We start from the raw sequence: 21,150 nt of genomic DNA, 5'->3' as shown, positions 1-21,150 counted from the left end.
AGCACTTGCATGGTGGCAGGATTACTGCTGCCTGACCATGGGTGTAATTAATGAACCCGAGACGTACGCCAATGCTATTGAGAGTGAGTTTTCCGTGGAGTGGAAAGCTGCTGCACAAGCAGAGTACAATGCTTTGATAAAGAATTTCACATGGGAGCTGGTTCCACGGCAAAAGAACATGAAAGTTCTGCGCAATCGCTGGGTGTTCCGTGTCAAGTACAAGGCAGACGGAGAAATTGATAGGTTCAAAGCGAGGCTGGTGATAAAAGGCTTCATGCAAGTCTATGGAATTGATTACCTAGAAGTTTACTCGCCGGTCGTGCGTTTGGAGACTCTGCGTGTGCTGTTGACTCTGGCAGCGGTGTGGGATTATGAAATCCACCAAATGGATGTGACTACTGCCTTTCTAAATGGGAAGATCGACGTGGAGGTGTATATGGAGCAACCTGATGGCTTCAAGGTGCCCGGAAAAGAGACTTGGGTATGCCGCTTGTTGAAGAGTTTGTATGGCTTGAAACAGGCGCCACGCGTCTGGTTTCAGCTTCTGAAATCATTTCTCGAAGAACAAGGATTCACGTTGTTGAAATCGGAAGCCTGTGTTGCTGTGAAAATTATTGATGATCAATTGGTCTTTATCCCGTTATACGTCGATGATCTCATCCTGTTCGCTCCCAATATGAACCTCATCAAGGAGATGAAGCAAATGTTTTTTGAGAGATTTGACATGAAGGATCTCGGGGAGCTGCATTACATCCTAGGCTGGGAGATCACTCGCAATCGAAGTGAGCGAGCTGTCTTCATCAGTCAGCGCAAGTACGCAAAGTCAGTGCTAGAGCGCTTTGGGATGGAGAAATGTAATGGATGCAAGACACCGTGCACAGCAGACTTGAAATTGGCGAAGAGCATGTGTGCAGCGGACGCAGACGAGAAGCCGTTGATGTCTTCCAAACCATATCGATCTGTAGTAGGAAGTTTAATGTACCTAATGATGGGCTCGCGCCCTGATTTAGCCTATTTAGTTCGAGAATGCAGTCAGTATTTGGAAAATCCAGGTATACTGCATTGGCGAGCTGCCAAACGCGGCATTCGATATCTCCAGGAGACACTTGATTGGGGTATTCGGCTTGGCGGAGAGTAGTGGACTGATCAGGAACTTGATCGACATTTGGAGGCTTTCGCTGACGCTGATTTCGCGAATCGAACGGATGATAGAAAATCTGTTGCTGGTTACTTGACAAAATTTTGCGGGAGCACAATCTCGTGGTGCAGTCAAACTGAGAAGACGGTGGCTTTGCACACAACGGAGGCCGAGTACATGGCTTTGAGCCTACTCGTGCAAGAAGTAATCCATCTTCGTCAGATGTTGAAAGAACTACAAGTGCAGCAAAAGGCACCCACTGAAGTGTTCGTGGATAATGAAAGTGCCAAGAAGTTAGCAGTCAATCCAGCATTTCACAGCCGAACGAAGCATATTGATGTGCGGCATCACTTCATCCGGGAGCGAGTAGATATGAAGGAGATTGAAGTATTACGAGTGCCTGGCAGCGAAAATGTCGCCGATGCCTTTACCAAGCCTCTCTCAAGAGCCAAGTTTGAGAAACACAGAGAGGTCATGGGGCTAATGCCGAGAACGAAGTTTGAGCAGACAGAGTGCAGCGGCAGAAACCAGTAGGTGGGGCTGTTGCGGATTCCAGTGTACTGGCTCCCGCCGCTTGGTGAAACATGCAAAGCATAGTGATGCAGACATGCATGTGTGGGTTATTTATCCCGAGAAGGCACGGAGGTGCTGGAGGTTTTCCCACGCAGTGAAATTGTCCTATGGAGGTTGTTCACTGCATCTGACAGTTAGACATGCGACAGTTGAAGATATTATTGTTACTAGCTGCCAACGATAAGAACTAACGTGAGCTGCGAGCTCATTCTACCAAAACACGATTCCTTCACAAGTAGCTTTTGCTACTTGCTCGCTCGTCAATCGTTAGCAAGCCCAGCTTTCACTCTGCGCGCGACTGCAGGTCGCTTCAGGTCATGAGCAATATCAGCCACCTTTTTCTCCAATTTCATCAAACTCATAATCACATAGGCGTTGTCATCACTTCCATTATCATCTCCACCTTTACTGCCGGCCTTGGCACTTTTGTCTCCTCCATTGAACTTACTGCGCTGGTTTGCAGGGCCTCCACGCTGGGTCTCGAACGGAGGGCGCTTGCCCAGATACGGACAATCGCGCACTTGGTGCTCTTGTTCGTGACAGTGAAAGCATCCGTCACCACGCTTCGAACCGACGCTGCCTTGACCGCTACCAGCACCGCGACCAGCACCGCGACCACCTCCTTGATTTGCTCCTCCGCGGCCTCCAAAGCCTCGTCTTCTTCATCGCCCTTGCTGCCTTCCGCCTTCCTGTTCTGTGTGTGATCGTAAGCCATCTCCAGCGCTTGCTCCATATACACCTCCAAGTCGATCTTCCCATTTAGAAAGGCAGTAGTCACATCCATTTGGTGGATTTCATAATCCCACACCGCTGCCAGAGTCAACAGCACACGCAGAGTCTCCAAACGCACGACCGGCGAGTAAACTTCTAGGTAATCAATTCCATAGACTTGCATGAAGCCTCTCAGGAATGAACGGGAGTATCACCCTCCATGCTGTCCTCTTCCAAGGAACTTGCCCCGAGCGCCCTCACTGACCACGCCTCTATAGACTACGCAAAAGCCAAGTTTGAGAAACACAGAGAGGTCATGGGGCTAATGCCGAGAACGAAGTTTGAGCAGACAGAGTGCAGCGGCAGAAACCAGTAGGTGGGGCTGTTGCGGATTCCAGTGTACTGGCTCCCGCCGCTTGGTGAAACATGCAAAGCATAGTGATGCAGACATGCATGTGTGGGTTATTTATCCCGAGAAGGCACGGAGGTGCTGGAGGTTTTCCCACGCAGTGAAATTGTCCTATGGAGGTTGTTCACTGCATCTGACAGTTAGACATGCGACAGCTGTGAGATTCGAACTCACGCGGGTTGCCCCATTAACTTAGCAGGCTAATAACTACCGGTACATGTAGTTGGCGGAAAAAGTTAAGCACCGGGGTCTTGGCGCAAGATGGAGCTGTAGAATGTAGCTTGCCGTCACGGGTGAGCGTAGCTGTCATCGCAGCACCTGGAGTTCTGCCACTAGTGCTAGCGTGGTTACAGGAGTGATGAAGGGTGATCACCTCCTGTACCGTGTACAGACAACAACGAATTAGTCCGCGCACACCTGCTGCCTCTGTATTGTACGGTACAATTTGTACGGGCCAATTAGATCAGTTCGTGTAGCCATAACTTTTTTTTTCAGATCGCCGGATGTGCTGCAACTTGTTTTTGCATATGGGGTTGTCATTTGGGCCCTGATGTGTCCTCAAGCCTCAGGGTTTCAGGCTGAGACTGAGACTTAACACCGCGCCTTCGGCGAAGTGAACTCCACGTTGCTCGTTCGCTCAGACGCCACAGGTCAGTCACTTCCCGTCGCCGCTTCTCGATCCGTCTGAGCGAGGACACATCACGCGGGCACATGCCCAGATGGCAGGCCTGCACAAGTGCGCTGATGACAGGCTGGGAGGGTTTCTGCTGGCTCACTCCGCGTTTCTCCGAGACCACCCAACATGGCTGAAGCGTACGGCACCTTTGGCGCGTCGGATCCGTCGCCCCGGCCGTCTGAAAACCGCTGGAAGAAGGCCTTGTCCTCGACCGGCGTTCGTGTCGGTGGTGTGGTCGCCGTCCTGCTCGTGGTTGTGGGCGGCTTCCTGTTGTTCCAGAGTCCGTCGACGCCGGCTAGCAAGCAGGTCTCCACTGAACGTGATGCGGCTGTGTTGACTGCTTCCGAGCGCAGCTTCATCGACGGTGTCCAGCCCGAGAAGCTCCGCGAGTTCCTGCACTCGTACGCCAGCGTCCCGCACACGTGCGGCACGGAGCAAGACTACAAGACGGCGGTGTACACTGCGGAGCAGTTCACGGCCTTCGGACTCAAGGCCGAGATCAAGGAGTACTACACGCTGCTGTCGTACCCGATCCACCGTCGTCTGGCCATCGTATCGCCCGAGCAGAGCGTGTACGAACTCAACCTGACCGAGACGTCGGTGCCCAATGACGCGTGCACCAACAACCCGGACGCACTGCCTCCGTACCTGGCGTACTCGGACTCGGGCAATGTCACGGCGTCGGTCGTGTACGTAAACTACGGCACCCAGGCCGACTTCGACTGGCTGGTCAGCAACAACGTGACTCTGGCGGGCAAGATTGCGCTGGTGCGCTACGGACGCAACTTCCGTGGACTCAAGGTCGCGCTGGCTGAGCAGCACGGCATGGCCGCGGTGATCATTTACTCGGACCCGAACGAGGACGGGTTCGTGCAGGGACCAGTTTACCCAGAGGGCATCTATCGCCCCAAGGGCTCCTTCCAGCGTGGCTCACTGCAGTACCTGTCGTTGGCATCGGGTGACCCGTTGACGCCAGGCTGGGCCTCGGTGCTTGGAGCTCCGCAGCTGAAGTACGAGGACGTCGACAGCATTCCGCATATTCCGGCTCTGCCACTGTCCTACGAGCAGGCAGACATCATCTTGCGCTCAATTGGCGGACAGAAGGCGCCTGAGGCCTGGCAGGGGGGACTCACGTTCCCCGAAGGCTACCGCCTTGGTGACGATGAATCGCTTGTGCTGAACCTGGACGTGCTCATGGACAACAAGGTCGGCCCGATCTGGGACGTCATCGGTACGATCGAGGGCTCCATTGAGCCCGACCAGCAGGTTCTCATTGGCAACCACCGTGACGCCTGGGTGTGCGGTGCTGTGGACCCGAGCAGTGGCTCGGCTGTCATGCTCGAGATCGCCCGTGGTCTGGGTGAGCTGCTGAATCAGGGCTGGAAACCGCGCCGTACCATTGTCCTGGGCTCCTGGGATGGCGAAGAGTTCGGTCTGCTTGGTAGCACGGAGTTTGCCGAAGAGCGTGCGGAGGAGCTCAAGCAGAAAGCTGTCGCGTACATCAACGTCGACAACGTCGTGGGTCCGCTCGCTCTTGCCATGGGGACTCCCTCGATTGCCAAGTTCATCGAAGACACGGCCAAGGCCGTGCCTCCTAACGAGTTTTTCGGCAAGGGGGACAACCGCAACGAACCTGGTGACAGCTTGTACGAGCAGTGGGTGGCACAGACGACACGTCACCGCTCGCAGATTTACGGCGTGTACGACGGCACGCTGGCGCCGGACCACCTGATCCAGTTCATGGGCTCTGGCTCGGACTTCACTGCTTTCTACCAGCACTTGGGTGTGATCTCGGCGAACCTGGGCTTCACGCTCAACGGCGCAGTGTACGGCACCTACCACAGCAACATGGACAGTCTCATGTACATGGAGACTCTGGGCGACCCGCACTACGCGACGCACGCCAACATGGCTCAGTGGTGGGGGCTCATGACCATGCGTCTCGCAAACGACGTTGTTGTGCCCTTCGACTTCACTACGTACGGCCTCGTGATGAAGGAGGACCTTGCTGGTTTCGAGGAGAAGATTTCGGCCTTGAGCCGCAGCGTGGACTTCACGGCGCTGTATACGGCCATTGCGAGCTTTAGTGACAACGCAAACACCTTCCACGCCCACATCCAGCAGTTCGAGGCCGATGACAGCAGTAGTGAAGAATTGCTGCGCGGGTGGAACGAGAAGCTGGTGCTGCTCGAGCGCCACCTCATCGACGAGGCAGGCCTGCCCCACCGTCCGTGGTACAAGCACGTGATCTTCGGCCCGGGGTTCTACGAGGGCTACCTGGGCACTGCCTTCCCTGGCATCTCGGACTGCGTGGCGTTCGGCGACAACAGCTCCACCACTCAAGAACACGTGGACGATGTTGCTCGCATCGTCACCGACGCGGCCAATTTCCTGGTCGTCGTTTAGTTAACCACAAGCACAGTTGAAATACACAACGGCTTGTTGAAGTAATGAATTCAACGCTAAAGACTTTATCGTTGCGAACGGTGTATTAGGAGCAGCCTCGCATTGGAATACTCCCAACGAGGCATGTGACGATCGCTCTAGACTGCTCCGATGCCTTCTGTCTAGGATACTCGGGAGGTGAACTGAGTTCGTCCTTCATTTTGGCGTGTCGAATCACTAATGTGGAAGCAGCCAGGCTGGGATCCCTTCCGACCTCTCCCAACGTCTTTACTGTAATAACCAAGCAGACTACTGTAGAAGCTTCTTTCCTTTCACGAAGCTACTACTTGTAGTAACACTTGCAAGTTTGTTCCCATGAAACCTGGCAAGCCATCAAGTCGGAAGAAGGCGTCAAGAAGCAAACGATTCATCAGGACTTCTCGGCACAGGACATTGACTTGGCTAGATTGTGGTGCGCAAACTTTGCAGAAGCAAGATGGATGGGCGCCTGAACGAAGTGAAATTGACTGCCATACGAATTCGTTGCCTTACTATACGTTAACCCAAAGTTCACTGCTCTCATTCCTCTTCGCCGTCCTGGATACGCTTCAAGCGTTTCACATAGTACGCCAGCTCACAAGTCAGCGCCCGCTTAAGGTCCGGTACCTGCTCCTTCTTGCTCGCCACGTTCGTTAGCACGTCGCTCGTGACGTTGATGCACTGAACCAGGAACACCCGCTCAGTATCCTTGCTAGAAGAAGTAGCCGCACCCACATCACTAAACGCTCCGAGTCCGTTCACAGTTCTGCGCTGGCTCTGCTCCAGCTCTGGGTCTTCCTCGGTGCAGGCAAAGTCCTCTTCTGCTTCTTCGACTTCCTCAGGCTGCGGGGGGACTTCAGCTTCAATCTCCACCTCGCCGGTGGTCCTCTTCTCCAGCACTTGAATCAGCAACTCCACGTGGTCTTCCTTGCTGCGATAGGCCGCGTACTGCTTGCTGCGAACTTTGACGTCCAGCGTGTTGAGAAACTTGCGCAGATCGTCGAAGCGGCAGTGCGTCAAGGCGGCCTTGAGCTCGTCCTTCCTGCCCTCGGCACTTAGTCTCTCCAGCTGCCCCAACGTCACTTTCCCTTTAGTCATTACGCACCTCACTTGTGCTCTAGACTGCAAATTCCACACTGCGGCAAGGTTGCCGGACGAGTGATGGCACCAGATTCCGGATCCAAGTTGAAGTGCAGTTGGTGTCCCCAACACGAACGCAATGTGCACCACACAAACCCGTCACTCTAGACATCACTCATTCGACTCCCTCTTGTTCAGTGACAACCGCATTCCGCATCCAAACTCAAAAGTGCAACCAAGCAATAATGGGCAACGAGGTGAGTCGCCCCACGGGCACGGACGACCTCAGTCCGCAGAACTCGGGCGTCGTGCAGCCCTCCACGCCCTCTACGCCCACGGGAGGCTTCTCCCGCCGTGCACACAGTTTCAACGCTCGCTCACCGTCGCCCTCCGTGGCTCCTCCCGCTCCCGCCCAGCGGCGCACCAGCAGCAGCGGAAGTCTCGGAGGAAACCCTACTGCAAACCCTAAAAAGGAGCGCACGATCCAGCGCATGGACAAAGCCATCCGCCGCCGCGTGCGGGGGGGCATCACGTACAACCTCAAGCTACTGATCCGCGGCGCCAAAGGGACAGGCAAGACGTCGCTATTCCAGCGGCTTAAGGGCGAGCCTATCCCAGAAACACACCAGTCCACGCCGCAGCTTCAATCGGCTACAATTAACTGGAGTTTCCGCCAAAATCTCGAGGAAAATGTCAAATGTGAAGTTTGGGACGTCGTGGACAGAGGATTCGTGCCGGTAGCAGGTGACGGAGAGGAGGGAGAAGGATCTGCGGGGTCTCAAAATGCTGCTGGAGGAGGCAGCTCCAGGCCTGTGGAGCATGGAGGACTACAGAGGGGAGGGAGTTTATCGGCGGAGGCTTCGGCTGCTGCTGTGGCCGCTGCAGCTGTTATGCAGAACGGGACCCACTCGGTCGCTATTGTGGACGCCTCGACAGTGGATGTGTACCATGAAGCCCATGGTGTGATATTCTTGCTGGATATTACCAGGTGGGATACGCTGGAGTATGTCAAGCAGCAGTTGGACAATGTGCCGGTGCACATTCCGACGCTGGTACTGGGCAACTTTAGAGATCAAGGAGCGCAGAGGAAGATTTTCAAGGAAGATATCCAGGAACTGCTGTATGGATCGACCGACAGGCCGCAGCACCAGCAATGGAGACGACCAATGGAGCTGCTGTATTTCGAGTGCTCGCTGCTAAATTGCTATGGTCTCAAGTCGCTGCATCAGTACTTTGGCATCCCGTTCTTGCAGCTGAAGTTGGCGACGATCAGGCAGCAGATGCGGATTGTGGAGGGTGAGTTCGCACACCTAAAGCATGATGTGCAAGCCGCGATTAGCGAACAGCGCTACGCAGATTATGTCGACCATATTAGAGCTACAGGCTCGGATATACGAACAGGACGACGGGGTTCTGGCAACACACCGCCAGCTTCATCGCGAAGCGGTGCCGTGAGGCTACCACACAGAGAAGGTTCGAGCGTGGCAGATGATGCAAAGTCCATCACTGGAGAAGCTGCATCACAAGTTGCCACAGATGACGACGTCAGCGTGGTACGTAAAGAAAATGGCGCTGCGACGCCTCCGACAAAGTCTGCTGCAGCTCCTACCACGCTTACCATCGACACCGAAGTTAAACAAAAGGGGAAAGAGGTGGAGGAAGCTCTGGACACGGAGGATTTACCCGCACGAAGCAGCAGTGCTGTTATTCAAGCAGCGACACCTTTAATGTTCGAGCACAAGGAGAGCGTGACATCCATTCCAGACGACGTGGTGAAAGACACTGCCACAAGAAGTGAGGATAAGACTGTGCCGCTCGTAGTACGGAACAGCAAAGCGTCTGCTACAGCTAATGCCACCTCGGGCCGCTCCCGAAAGGCATCAGAGGAAGAGGTAATCCATCTTGAGGACTTCCAAGTACCGAAAACACGCACAAGCGACCTGGATCACTTTTACTCCGAGGATGAAAGCGATGAGGACGTGGACGAGTATGATGAAGATGTTGTTGTGGCACCCGCTGACGGCGCGATGAAAACAAATATTAGTGGCGTTTACCACAAACAACGCTTCATTGACTCGGATTCTTCTGACTCGGACGGAAGCGGAACTGCGGGAGAACAGAGGAAAAGAAAGGGGAAGAGATCTCAAAAGAGCTCCCCACGCCGTACAGCCACTAAACAGGCAAGTGCTACAGACCAGCAAGTGCCAAGACCACCAGCGTCGTCTCCGCACCCGCCGACATCGTCGTCTCGCCCGAACCAAAGAAGCAGGCCAGGGTCCCCAGCACGACAGCAACCAAGCAGCCCTGTGAAGGACGTACATGACGATGCCGCGCCAAAACAGAAGCAGTCTAGCTCCTCGAGTATGTCTACTGTCGTTGTTAGCCCAACTCCTCCCATGGCTCCTCCCACGTCACCTTTGGCATCTCCAATCCGCCATTCAAGTCCCAGAAACAAGAACAGCATCTCTACTGCAGCACCACAGCCGGAAACGAGTTCATCATTGTCTCAAGATGAAAGCGAAATTAAGCAAGAATCGTCCTCGAGTGAGGAACCTGAATTGACGGGTGCGGAAGACGCTAACGGACCGATGGGACTCGATAAACAAGAAGACGCAAAGGAAATCACCAAACAAGCGAGCCCGAAAAACTCGGATAGCGCGTTTTCTCCCAGTAAGGACGCTGATGGTGATGTATCTCTTCCACCGAGCGAAACTGAAGAAATGATTGACGACGGATCCTCCGCTGAGGACATTGAGTCATCTATTCAGCCTGATATGGCGCATGAAGTCGTGCTGAACGACGCGGATTCAGACTCGTACGATGACCCGGAGGAGGTCGTCCGTGTTCCCTCGAATGATCGGGTCAACGAATCTGCTGAAAAGGAGGACGTCTTCCCAGCGACTGGCCGTGAGAACGGTGGACTTGGTGCCACCTCAGACGAATTGAAGACATTCCTCGCTGATGACAGTAATGATGGTGACGAAGAAGGCGATGATGCGCCGATTCAAAATGAAATGCCAGTAGCGGAGGAAGCAGTATCGCAAATTCCTCAACACCCCAGTCCAGTGCACCATCGTCCAGAAATCCTAATGAGTGATGAAGAGAGTGACGATGGCAATAGAGATGCTGCGGCAGGGTTGTCGTTGACGTCTCTTCAGGCGTCCTTGCCTATTCCTGAGTCATCTTCATCGTCTGCTGCGGTGTTGTCGGCTTCGGTGGGAACGCACAGCCCTGTAAGCCAAAGTCCAGAAGGAATGGGGCATTTCCACAGGAGAAATCTTGAGGAATCAGGTGATCTCCTTTCGTTGTCAGTACTCCAAGCATCATTACCAATGCCAAGCCAGGATGCGGCGCCGATATCACCTGTGCACCAAAGCATGGGAGTGCCCCAGGGTTACGGGAATGGAAGCGGTAGCACCAAGATAGAGACCACAGCTCTGCAGTTGTCAGATCTTCAAGAATCACCCGTCAAGTCCTCGTCAATTTCAGCGTTGACTCCTGATTTCACGGCCGTCGTTCCAAGCAATGACCTCGAGGCGTTTTTGAATGAAAGTGATAGTGATTCGGAAAATGCTCCACCAAGCTACGCTGCGCCTTCAGGGGGAGCCAAGCAGTCACGCCAAAACGACAGGAGAGCAATGGTGGAGTCAAGCGATGACAGCGATGATGAAGAAGAAGAACAGGATCGGTTTGCGAGCTACAACATCAGCAAGAAGAGCAGGTCTGAGCGAAGGCGTCAGCAAAAGGAAGACCTGCGTCAGCTGAATGCGGCGCTCGATACTGCGGGGATGGTAAACGATCCTTTTGCTGCTCCTTTCAATGGCGTTGCTGCGGCCGAGTCTTCATTTGGGTCATCCGGTGTGATGGAGGCCATCCGCAAGGCGCAAGAGGAGGCTATGCGTATGATTCCATCCGCTCCGGCGACGGCAGACGACGACGACGCAGCGTCCAGCTCGTCGAAGAGGAGGCACAGACACAAACACAAGGAGCACAAACACAAGAAACGGGAAGGCGACGACGGGAAAGAGAAACCGGCCAAGAAGAGCAGTCGGAAGTCTGGTTCGAGCGCTCGCTCGAAGAAACGGCGTCCTCATGTGGAGGACGACCTCGCTTGAAATGGGACAGAGCAATGATAGGCGTTTGGCTTATTAAAGCAGCAGATTGTGCAGGCCAAGTTACCGTATATAGAGCAAGTCGCCTGGAGGTCCTCGCGCCGGCAGTCTTCTGGCCAGCGAGGTGTGCAGTCGAGTGTGTCGCCGGGCTGGCCATTAATTTTAATCAAGGTTCTGGCCCCGGCGAGCTGACCTGGTGATTTTTGTGAGGATGGGGCGCATTGGGAGTGTCAATTGGCTGAACACGTTTGCAGTCGCGAAACTACATTGCATTTGCTGTTAACGCAGGTTCGGAGCCAAAAACACTTGTGCTCGACAAGGTAAACAGGCCGTTCCTGATGTTTGCAGATCGTGCCGGTTTGTGAAACGTCAAGTGCCGCTCACCTTGCTTCATCCGAGCAGATTTGCTCTGTCAACAAAGGGGAACTATCTCTGCAATCACTTCAACAAGCTAATACGAGCGGCAACCGGTCGATCGCAGATTTAACGACCATCGAGTTCTTACTACATGTACGCGCACCACTTTCGGTTTTTCCGCCCACCGCGTCCCAGCCCGGTCACGTAACGATACAGACCGCTTGGCAGCATGCACATGCTGTTCCAGAGCGAGGCGGCGTACCGTCGGCGCCGGTCCTGGATGCCTCGCAACGGGGACGACGCAGCCGCAGCAGCGACCACGACGCTGACACTCAGGGCAAATAACGCCGCCGGACTGATTGGACCCCGCCGACTGCGAGGACGGACACGCAACTGCAAGACTGTCAGGCGAGAGGCCAAGGCGGCGACGCGCCGCGCGCAGCGGAAGCAGAAGCAGGAGATCGAGCCGGAGGTTGAAGACGACAGCGACGGTGAAGAAGGAGGCGAAGTGGATAACCAGGAGGAGGAAGAGATGGAGCAGCAAGGAACACTAATTTTACGGGACGAGGTGCTGGCCATGGAGATGGAGATCGAGACGCTGCAGCGGCGGCGGCTGCTGCTGGACTCGGCGCTGGTCAATGCGCGCACCAATGCGGTGGCCAACGCCATCAACACCACCAAGGATTTCTACGTGCACTTCTCCAACGGCTTTGACCCCGTGGGCTACCCGGCGCAGTCCAGACAGGCCGAGACATTTCTTCGAGGAATCATGCGGAAGGACGTCATCTGCACTGAATTCCAGGGCGTCGACTTGTTCCTCCACCAGTACAAGGCCTGCACGGAGGGCCATGCGTCCATGCGCGTGTTCGTGCACGACATTATCGTCATCAACGAAAACTTGTCGAAGGACGGATCTATTCAGGTCTTGGCCAAAGCTGTGGCGCGCTTCCGCGTGAGCCGCGCGACGCTGGAGATGTTGTTCCCGCGCATCATCGAGGACGAAGAGCTCGCGCAGCAGCTAATTGGCAAGGAGTACGCCATACAGTACGACAAGGTGTTCCACTTCAACCACGGCCGCATCTTCCAGCACGAGTCGCAGGTGGACTTCTGCAATAGCATGCTCGAGATGGCGCAGAACCCCTTCGTGGCCATGAAGCTGCTGGAGGCCTCGCTCATGACCAAGCACGGCCACCTCAAACTGGACAGCAACATCGAGGAGGACATGAACCAGCTCGAGAACTCAGTACTGTAACTACGCGAAACTAGCACCGAATAAGGCAAACAGAAGTGTATATTGACCACAGCAAGCGTGCGTTTCGCCTAGATAAGGAACGAGATGAAGCCGTTGAGTCCACTGGCAAGCACACACAACTGGCCAAGGGTCCAGAGCAGCGCGCGGTGCGGCTGCTTCTGGTTCACGTAGGCGAACGTGTGTGCGATGCGAGCAGCAGTGAAGACCCCCATGAGCGCGCAGTTGGTCTCCTCTTGTCCGCCCACGACCACCGATCCGATGAACACGAGCAATCCCAGCGGAATGGTCTCCAGGTCGTTCTGTATCACCCGCTTCCAGCGGTAGTCTTCGGCGCGCGCCTTCGTGAGCTCCTCGGACGCTGGTTGGTCGTCCTTGAGTCCGTAGTTTTGAGGAGGGAGGCCTTCTTGGCTCAGCAGTCCGGTGTCCTCAGGCGGTCGAGCACCAGCGGCGAACGACTTGCCTCCTTGGATCGACGCCGTGATGAAGAACTTGATGAACAGGATCAGTGAGCATGTCGAGTACGTCTTCACAGCCGCGTTGAGCTCCACCAACGCAGTCATCTTTGGTAGATCGGGCGAATTCGAGATTGAACGACTGCTCAGCACCGCGCATACTTGGAGCAGAGAGCGTCCCGTTCACTGCACGCCTGCAGGAACTCTACGACAACGATCAAAGATTTGCCGGTGGAGATGCCCTAACAAAATCTCAGTCACAGCGTTGCCGAAGGCAGCTAGAGTAGCCATTAACACCCACTCCACCGACTGCATCGTATTTGAGTAGGCATACGCGTGCACACAGCGCGCCGCCGTGAACGACCATCGCGTGAGAGGGAATCGTGGTGTCGCTGTCGGCCGTGATGCCCGCGATGAAGACGATGCGGGGCCCGAACGGAACCGACACCAAGTCGTTCATGGCGATACCCACAGCGCTGCACGACCTCCAGTGTCTTGTTTCGCTGGGCTTGTCCTTACCAAAAGTATGGGGGGCGCTTGGCTGGACGCAGCGTCGAATCATTTGGACGCCCACCCGTCACGAGCAGGAACTTGAGGTACAGCACAGAAGTGCACGCAACTTAGAACTTCACACTCTGGGTCGCCGCCATCACGAATTGTACAGCCGATAGCAGTGGCCCCGTAGAACGGCTTATGAAGTCGAACGCCGAGAAGCGTTTGAGCCCGTGCACGCGATTTATGCTTAGTCGCGTAGCAGTGATACTCAGGGAACAGGTTGGCTACCCAGCAACTCAACAGGTTTGACCTGACAAACATCTAGCTTTTCTCTATTTCACTTGAAGGCACTACGCTACTCCATACTAGCGCTTCTTTCGCGCTGTTGCACTACACGTACGTGACGGTGCTGGGCGAGTAGTTACAGAGCGTGCCCGAAGGCCCAGCACCCGCTTCGCCAGGCTCGCCGCCCGAAGTGGTGCCATCCGACCACGAGCACACGTTGATCTTCTTGCCCTTGATCTTGATGTTCTCGAGCGTGGCCTGGTCGCCCCAGTTCTGGTTCACCGTCACGAGACTCACGCGGCCATTGACGGCGTACACGTTCTTGACGTTGACCTTGAGGCCCTTGTAGCCGCACGTGCCGCACGAGCGGTAGAGCTTACCGAAGTCCTCCACGTAGAAGCCCTCGATGGACACGGTGCCGTAGCCGTTGTGCTGCACCACCTTGTCGGTGGCCGAGCGCGCGCCGCCGCCGATGACCTTGGTCACGCTGCCGGCCGAGCCGCCCTTGATGCTGAGCGCGTCCTCGCACACGTCGTCCCACCACACGTTCTGGATCGTGCACCCGCTCTGCTCGCAGTGCACGCCCTCCATTTGGTCCTTGCCGATGATCACGTTCTTGAGCGTGCCACCGGGCTCGACGCGGAACACGGCGGTCTCCCAGCCGCTCTCCTTCTGGCCGCCGCACTTGATGTTCGAGCGCTGGTACCTCTTCATCTTGCCGTCGAACACCTCCCCTTTCTTGACCGTGTACGGTTCGTCAAAGTACTCGTCCCCTTGGCTGGTGGGCCACGATCCGTCGGGCATGGCGGCCGCCTCGGACCGCATGGAAGCACCTGAGGCAATGGCAGCGGTGGCGGCAATCACAACAGCGACGAAAGAGAAGGCGTTGACCATGGCTGGCAGTACTAGAGATTGGCTCTCAAAAGGTGGCTGGTTGGTCGGTTGGTTTGCTCGCTTTGCTGCGAAGAGCGCAAATTGAATAATGAGGAGCGAGGCCACGCCACAGCGGTGGCTGCAACAGCTCAGCGCAGTAACCAGCCAAGCAATGCAAAGCTACCACCTCGACTCAAATCCTGTCGCTATGATCTGCGTCGTCAAGTAGGTCGGCTCCGGAATGTCAGATGCCGACGCACATAAGACCCTCCCGAGGTGTAGGTAGCTGCATCGATCGACAAGAACGTTGATGACCATCGCTGCTCTGTATGGGTTTGCATGCCAGCAGGTCGGCGGTGGGCTGTACGACGAGGCGATCCGCTCTGGAGATTAACGCCGTCAATGAACTGGCGACCATTAGTACGTCCATGACTCAAGGAGCGTAGCATTCAGGTGCAAGTCCATGCACCGGTGGGCCACCGGCGGTGGCGCGACACCAACTACACCAACTACAGTACATGATTGTATTACTGTACAGTACATGCAAGTCCGAGCGGTGCATCGTTGCAAGATCCGCTTGACTTGGCGGACGTGCGGCGCCGATGTGCACCAGGTGGCGACTACACCAAGACCACAAGTTCGTGGACGAAAACGGTAGCGGCGCTAGCGTCAATCAGCAAAAAGAACGGGCGCGGCGGGGTGTCGCTCGATGTCGACCTTACTTGGCAAGTACAATGACGACGGGGCTGTTTGAAGAAACAGCAAAGGACGACGAGTGGATCCGCGGCCAGTAAAGCTAAGCCCCTAAGCATTTGTGGACCCGCTAGCGAATGTTTACGGACTCCAGCAGGCACCGCAGCTAAATCTTCGGGGCAAACGGCTGCACACAGGACTCAACACGTGCGCGGGGATAGCGATCACGCCCATTGCGTGGACTGGTGATACCAGAGCCCAAGTGTTATGGCAAAGGTTGGTGAGCTCAAATCGCTCGGATGGTGGCGACTCTTTCGCGGAGACCCGATGTTGTGCTAGTTGCTTAGTGCCGTCGTAGCAACGACATCAGCGTTTTAATCGCACGACCACCACAGTGCAAATTATTAAAATGATTCTGAAGTAATGGACTCGAGTCAACAAACCGGCACGTTGTATCGCTGTATTCCTAACTACCTGTAAACGAAGCTTCATGGCGTCTCCACACTCCAAGTGATGACCACGGTGGCAAGCAAGTCGAGGTCAAGACGATCGGCCGAGTAGTGCAAGGTGCACATCCATGAAAACCATACGCGTGCGATTCAGCTGCTGGCCATCATCGCTCGTGCCTGCCTATCACTGTACATGTATCTGTATATCTGTGAAAAACTGTTTTGTGATCGCATCCAACAAGCACAGCATGGGCTTCAACGGCTGCTGCGTATCTCGTTTCCGTCTCGACATGTTTACAACCCCGCATCAGTCTACAGAAACGACAAAGTCTCTGTCCAATTGCTGGCTTGCAGAGTTCTTGGGCTCTCGTGATCGCTATCCCCGCGCACGTGTTGAGTCCTGTGTGCAGCCGTTTGCCCCGAAGATTTAGCTGCGGTGCCTGCTGGAGTCCGTAAACATTCGCTAGCGGGTCCACAAATGCTTTGGGGCTTAGCTTTACTGGCCGCGGATCCACTCGTCGTCCTTTGCTGTTTCTCCAAACAGCCCTGTAGTCATTGTACTTGCCAAGTAAGGTCGACATCGAGCGACACCCCGCCGCGCCCGTTCTTTTTGCTGATTGACGCTAGCGCCGCTACCGTTTTCGTCCACGAACTTGTGGTCTTGGTGTAGTCGCCACCTGGTGCACATCGGCGCCGCACGTCCGCCAAGTCAAGCGGATCTTGCAACGATGCACCGCTCGGACTTGCATGTACTGTACAGTAATACAATCATGTACTGTAGTTGGTGTAGTTGGTGTCGCGCCACCGCCGGTGGCCCACCGGTGCATGGACTTGCACCTGAATGCTACGCTCCTTGAGTCATGGACGTACTAATGGTCGCCAGTTCATTGACGGCGTTAATCTCCAGAGCGGATCGCCTCGTCGTACAGCCCACCGCCGACCTGCTGGCATGCAAACCCATACAGAGCAGCGATGGTCATCAACGTTCTTGTCGATCGATGCAGCTACCTACACCTCGGGAGGGTCTTATGTGCGTCGGCATCTGACATTCCGGAGCCGACCTACTTGACGACGCAGATCATAGCGACAGGATTTGAGTCGAGGTGGTAGCTTTGCATTGCTTGGCTGGTTACTGCGCTGAGCTGTTGCAGCCACCGCTGTGGCGTGGCCTCGCTCCTCATTATTCAATTTGCGCTCTTCGCAGCAAAGCGAGCAAACCAACCGACCAACCAGCCACCTTTTGAGAGCCAATCTCTAGTACTGCCAGCCATGGTCAACGCCTTCTCTTTCGTCGCTGTTGTGATTGCCGCCACCGCTGCCATTGCCTCAGGTGCTTCCATGCGGTCCGAGGCGGCCGCCATGCCCGACGGATCGTGGCCCACCAGCCAAGGGGACGAGTACTTTGACGAACCGTACACGGTCAAGAAAGGGGAGGTGTTCGACGGCAAGATGAAGAGGTACCAGCGCTCGAACATCAAGTGCGGCGGCCAGAAGGAGAGCGGCTGGGAGACCGCCGTGTTCCGCGTCGAGCCCGGTGGCACGCTCAAGAACGTGATCATCGGCAAGGACCAAATGGAGGGCGTGCACTGCGAGCAGAGCGGGTGCACGATCCAGAACGTGTGGTGGGACGACGTGTGCGAGGACGCGCTCAGCATCAAGGGCGGCTCGGCCGGCAGCGTGACCAAGGTCATCGGCGGCGGCGCGCGCTCGGCCACCGACAAGGTGGTGCAGCACAACGGCTACGGCACCGTGTCCATCGAGGGCTTCTACGTGGAGGACTTCGGTAAGCTCTACCGCTCGTGCGGCACGTGCGGCTACAAGGGCCTCAAGGTCAACGTCAAGAACGTGTACGCCGTCAATGGCCGCGTGAGTCTCGTGACGGTGAACCAGAACTGGGGCGACCAGGCCACGCTCGAGAACATCAAGATCAAGGGCAAGAAGATCAACGTGTGCTCGTGGTCGGACGGCACCACTTCGGGCGGCGAGCCTGGCGAAGCGGGTGCTGGGCCTTCGGGCACGCTCTGTAACTACTCGCCCAGCACCGTCACGTACGTGTAAAACAGTAGTTTAAAGTTAATGTGGATGTAATGTTAGCACAGATAACCTAGTATTGGATCAGTGGTACTACAGTATCTACTGTAATTTTGAAATGGACCAGTGTTTGTTCTTGCCTATTTGGTTTTGAGGAGGCCAAACATTAAATCCCAAAGCAGTCGAGTAGCCTCACCTGCTGCGCATACTATGGGATGAGTAGTAAATTGAACATGATGTAGCATATGCCTTGCACTGTGGCACCGTGGTGCACTTCAAGAAGATGTTGGCCAACAGTAGTTCGATAAGATCGTTGATCAGGACTTGATTGTGGGCAACACAGACTAAAACACGAATATTGGATAAAACTATCGTGTTTGCGGTCAAGCGATTGATTCCGTGGGGCCGTCTTGTTAAGTAAATCCATCAGATAAGGTAAGATTTGGTCATCATGCTGATTGCGGTCACCATAAATGGCAGCAGGGCGTCTGGAAGCGATTTATTATCAAGGATGTGCATACAAAAGCTGGTGCTAGAGGCAACATGACTGGGACCCTCTACAGCCTCTGCCAGGCTTGGACAGCACGGGTCACCAAGCTTTAACCATTCAACGTTTTCTTTCCTCGTGCGCACTCCAACGAGTTTCCCAGTACTAGATGAAGTTCTCTCAAGCCTGCTCGATGATCGCTGGATCCCTACTGCTCCTACTCTCCAGCCCCATCAGCGTTCGAGCCGAATGCTCTGACGTTCACATCGTCTTCGCTCGCGGAAGTGGCGAGATGCCAGGTCTCGGAATTTGTGGTGGCCCACTGGTGAGCGGCATCACCTCCAACCTCGCTGGCATGAGCGTCTCATCGTACGCTGTCAACTACCTTGCCTCGACTACTCAAACAAGTGCTGGCCCTGGAGCCACGGACATGGCCAACCACGTTGTATCGGTGGCGCAGCAGTGCCCCAACACAGTTTTCGTGCTCGGCGGATACTCTCAAGGTGCCAGCGTCACGGATATCGCCATTGGCATCAAGACGATGCTGGGTGTCGGTGAAACGATCCCAGAAACCTTGTCCTCGCGCATCAAGGCCATCGTGACATTCGGCAACCCACTGAAGCTCATGGGCCAGACGATCGCGAGGTCGAGTTCCACTTACGGATCAATGGCAATCGAATTCTGCAACTTGGGCGACCCAGTGTGCGCCAACGGCTTCAACGTGATGGCGCACGTCACGTACCCGATGGACGGCAGTGTGACGAAAGCAGCCGCACAAGCTGCTGCTCTGGTGAAGGGGAGCACTCAAATGCTGCGTGGTTGAATCTTTCCCGCAACCAAAGCGTCGCATGTCGTCTTGTATTTTCTTAAGAACTTGGCTTTGGGGTGACGTCGAAGCCTTCATGCCATTGGCAGTTGTATGTCGTTGTGTGTCAATAAATTCAATGTCTCAACACTACATGTATTCACAACTATTGCCAGGAAGCTCTGGATACTTTACTTGCTTTGGATCGGTACACTTGAAAACTTAGTTATGCTAGAGCAGCTGGTAAAGAGAAATACTTCGACGTACTACGAATTAAGTACTACCAAAACAATATTAACTATAAGCAGAGTTTTTCTGCGCTGGAAACAAGTAGGACGTGACTTGCGAACAAGGTTGATCTTTATGGGTACATGTAGTTTGAAATCGGCGAGTTTACGACGCTTTTGATTACCACAACGGTAAGCGATCGTAATTTTTTTTTATTACTTGCAAGCCGCAACATCTTGCTAGTGATCTTCCTTGTAGAGTGAACGCACGGAACTCCACACAGCCTGCACGCCAACCGTTTGGTTGGAGGCGTCTAAGAACAATATTCGTGAATGCTCCTTTTAAAGTATCTCAGATACCCGAGGACATCTGCCGGCGCGAATCATCCGAACTAAAATGATACGATCTCTAAATGTGTTCCTACTTGCGAGACTCGCGTCAACGATGACGGTTTACAGGGCGTCAGCGTTGCAACTTGCAAGCTCAAATTTGCTGTAGCTACAATGTGAAATACGAAGTCATGAATTCGAGGCAATAGGCCGCCTAGTTTGTATCGAAAGAGGACATTGCTGTTCCGGGTGTGTGAATGTGCTAATTAAATTTGCATACATTTCCTCAGCTACGGGGTTCAAGGCATGTTTTCTATCAACACTCACCGTACTCAATGGTCTCCACGACATTGGGGGTTTCTGCTGAAGTTTCAACTATTTCAACTATTCATTCTGGAAGAGTAATGCAGCAGCTCGCACGACAGCCACCACTGTTACGAAGATTAAGGAAACACGAGGATTCTAATGGCTCGATCCAAATAAAGCGGAGAATCGTCATTAGCTATGATACTATATCATTCACTGGGAGAAGAGACAGAGTACTTGTTTGTGCTGAGTCAGAGTAGTCCGGCTGCGACACCTGTGAAGCTCCTTAGCCCCGCCAAGGCTTGGCGGGGATAAAAACACGGATACATTTAGGAGTGCAGAGTGGACTGAGCTCCAGGTAACTGCTATCCACCAACGTAGCCTTCTACCACTACCTACACGCGAACGCAGCGCCACTAGACGTTTTCATTCTTGAGTTTGATCGACAACACTCGACTTCCACCACCACCACCACCTCCCAATCCTCCCTCAGCAGCAACAGCTCAAGCGTCCCAAACCATGCGTGTGTGGTCTGTCCTGCTCGTTGCCATGACATCTCTTCTCGCTGGCAGTGGTGCTACTCCTTCTGTCTCCACCCGTCCGCTCACTCTCCGACGGTGACATCCGTAAAAAATCGCTACGGGGGAACCGATGAATCGGAAGATGTGGAAGGCGAAAACGACGAGGAGAGAGCGCATGGTACGGCTATTGCCATGTCGGTCCATGGCCTCGCATGGCAAGACGCCAAGATTCTGCGCCAGATCGCGAAACGAAACCCACCGGAACATATCCTTCGTAAGATTGGCGTTCCCTACAAAATCGTGAATGGGCAAAAGGTCTATTCGAAGTACGACCCAATACACGAGAAGTACCTGTACTGGCACAAGCGCTATCGCGACAATCCTCTAACTTTCCCGAAGCAAGGCTAGTTTGGCGCACATTGCAAAACAAGGCGAGCACTACAGTAGTAGTCCATTCGAAAAAC

At 54.6% G+C, this 21,150-nt stretch overlaps 6 protein-coding genes across 6 annotated transcripts; 4 read left to right on the top strand and 2 right to left on the bottom strand.

Annotated features, from left to right (window-relative positions):
* Positions 1–3,633: 3,633 nt before the first annotated feature.
* On the top strand, positions 3,634–5,913 carry KRP23_734 (Glutamate carboxypeptidase 2; the record flags this gene model as incomplete). Its single annotated transcript, XM_067892411.1, has 1 exon — positions 3,634–5,913. One exon carries the CDS (start codon positions 3,634–3,636, stop codon positions 5,911–5,913), a length of 2,280 nt encoding a protein of 759 aa, XP_067751297.1.
* Positions 5,914–6,471: 558 nt separating this feature from the next.
* On the bottom strand, positions 6,472–7,029 carry KRP23_733 (uncharacterized protein; the record flags this gene model as incomplete). The annotated part of the gene is made up of 1 exon (XM_067892400.1): positions 6,472–7,029. One exon carries the CDS (start codon positions 7,027–7,029, stop codon positions 6,472–6,474), a length of 558 nt encoding a protein of 185 aa, XP_067751296.1.
* A 227-nt stretch (positions 7,030–7,256) lies between these two features.
* Positions 7,257–11,126, top strand: KRP23_732 (Rab-like protein 6; the record flags this gene model as incomplete). Its single annotated transcript, XM_067892389.1, has 1 exon — positions 7,257–11,126. One exon carries the CDS (start codon positions 7,257–7,259, stop codon positions 11,124–11,126), a length of 3,870 nt encoding a protein of 1,289 aa, XP_067751295.1.
* Positions 11,127–11,709: 583 nt separating this feature from the next.
* KRP23_731 (uncharacterized protein) lies at positions 11,710–12,732 on the top strand (the record flags this gene model as incomplete). The annotated part of the gene is made up of 1 exon (XM_067892376.1): positions 11,710–12,732. The coding sequence occupies one exon, from the start codon at positions 11,710–11,712 to the stop codon at positions 12,730–12,732; it is 1,023 nt and encodes a 340-aa protein (XP_067751294.1).
* A 68-nt stretch (positions 12,733–12,800) lies between these two features.
* Positions 12,801–13,292, bottom strand: KRP23_730 (uncharacterized protein; the record flags this gene model as incomplete). Its single annotated transcript, XM_067892365.1, has 1 exon — positions 12,801–13,292. One exon carries the CDS (start codon positions 13,290–13,292, stop codon positions 12,801–12,803), a length of 492 nt encoding a protein of 163 aa, XP_067751293.1.
* A 5,497-nt stretch (positions 13,293–18,789) lies between these two features.
* KRP23_729 (putative carboxylesterase Culp3) lies at positions 18,790–19,320 on the top strand (the record flags this gene model as incomplete). The annotated part of the gene is made up of 1 exon (XM_067892354.1): positions 18,790–19,320. One exon carries the CDS (start codon positions 18,790–18,792, stop codon positions 19,318–19,320), a length of 531 nt encoding a protein of 176 aa, XP_067751292.1.
* Between the last annotated feature and the right edge of the window lie 1,830 nt (positions 19,321–21,150).

Source organism: Phytophthora ramorum (assembly GCF_020800215.1).
Source record: "Phytophthora ramorum isolate Pr-102 chromosome Unknown Phyram_PR-102_s0001, whole genome shotgun sequence".
In the NCBI taxonomy this organism is placed as follows: domain Eukaryota; phylum Oomycota; class Peronosporomycetes; order Peronosporales; family Peronosporaceae; genus Phytophthora; species Phytophthora ramorum.
The sequence above is the reverse complement of the archived record's forward strand: the minus strand, read 5'-3'. Positions and strand labels throughout refer to the sequence as shown.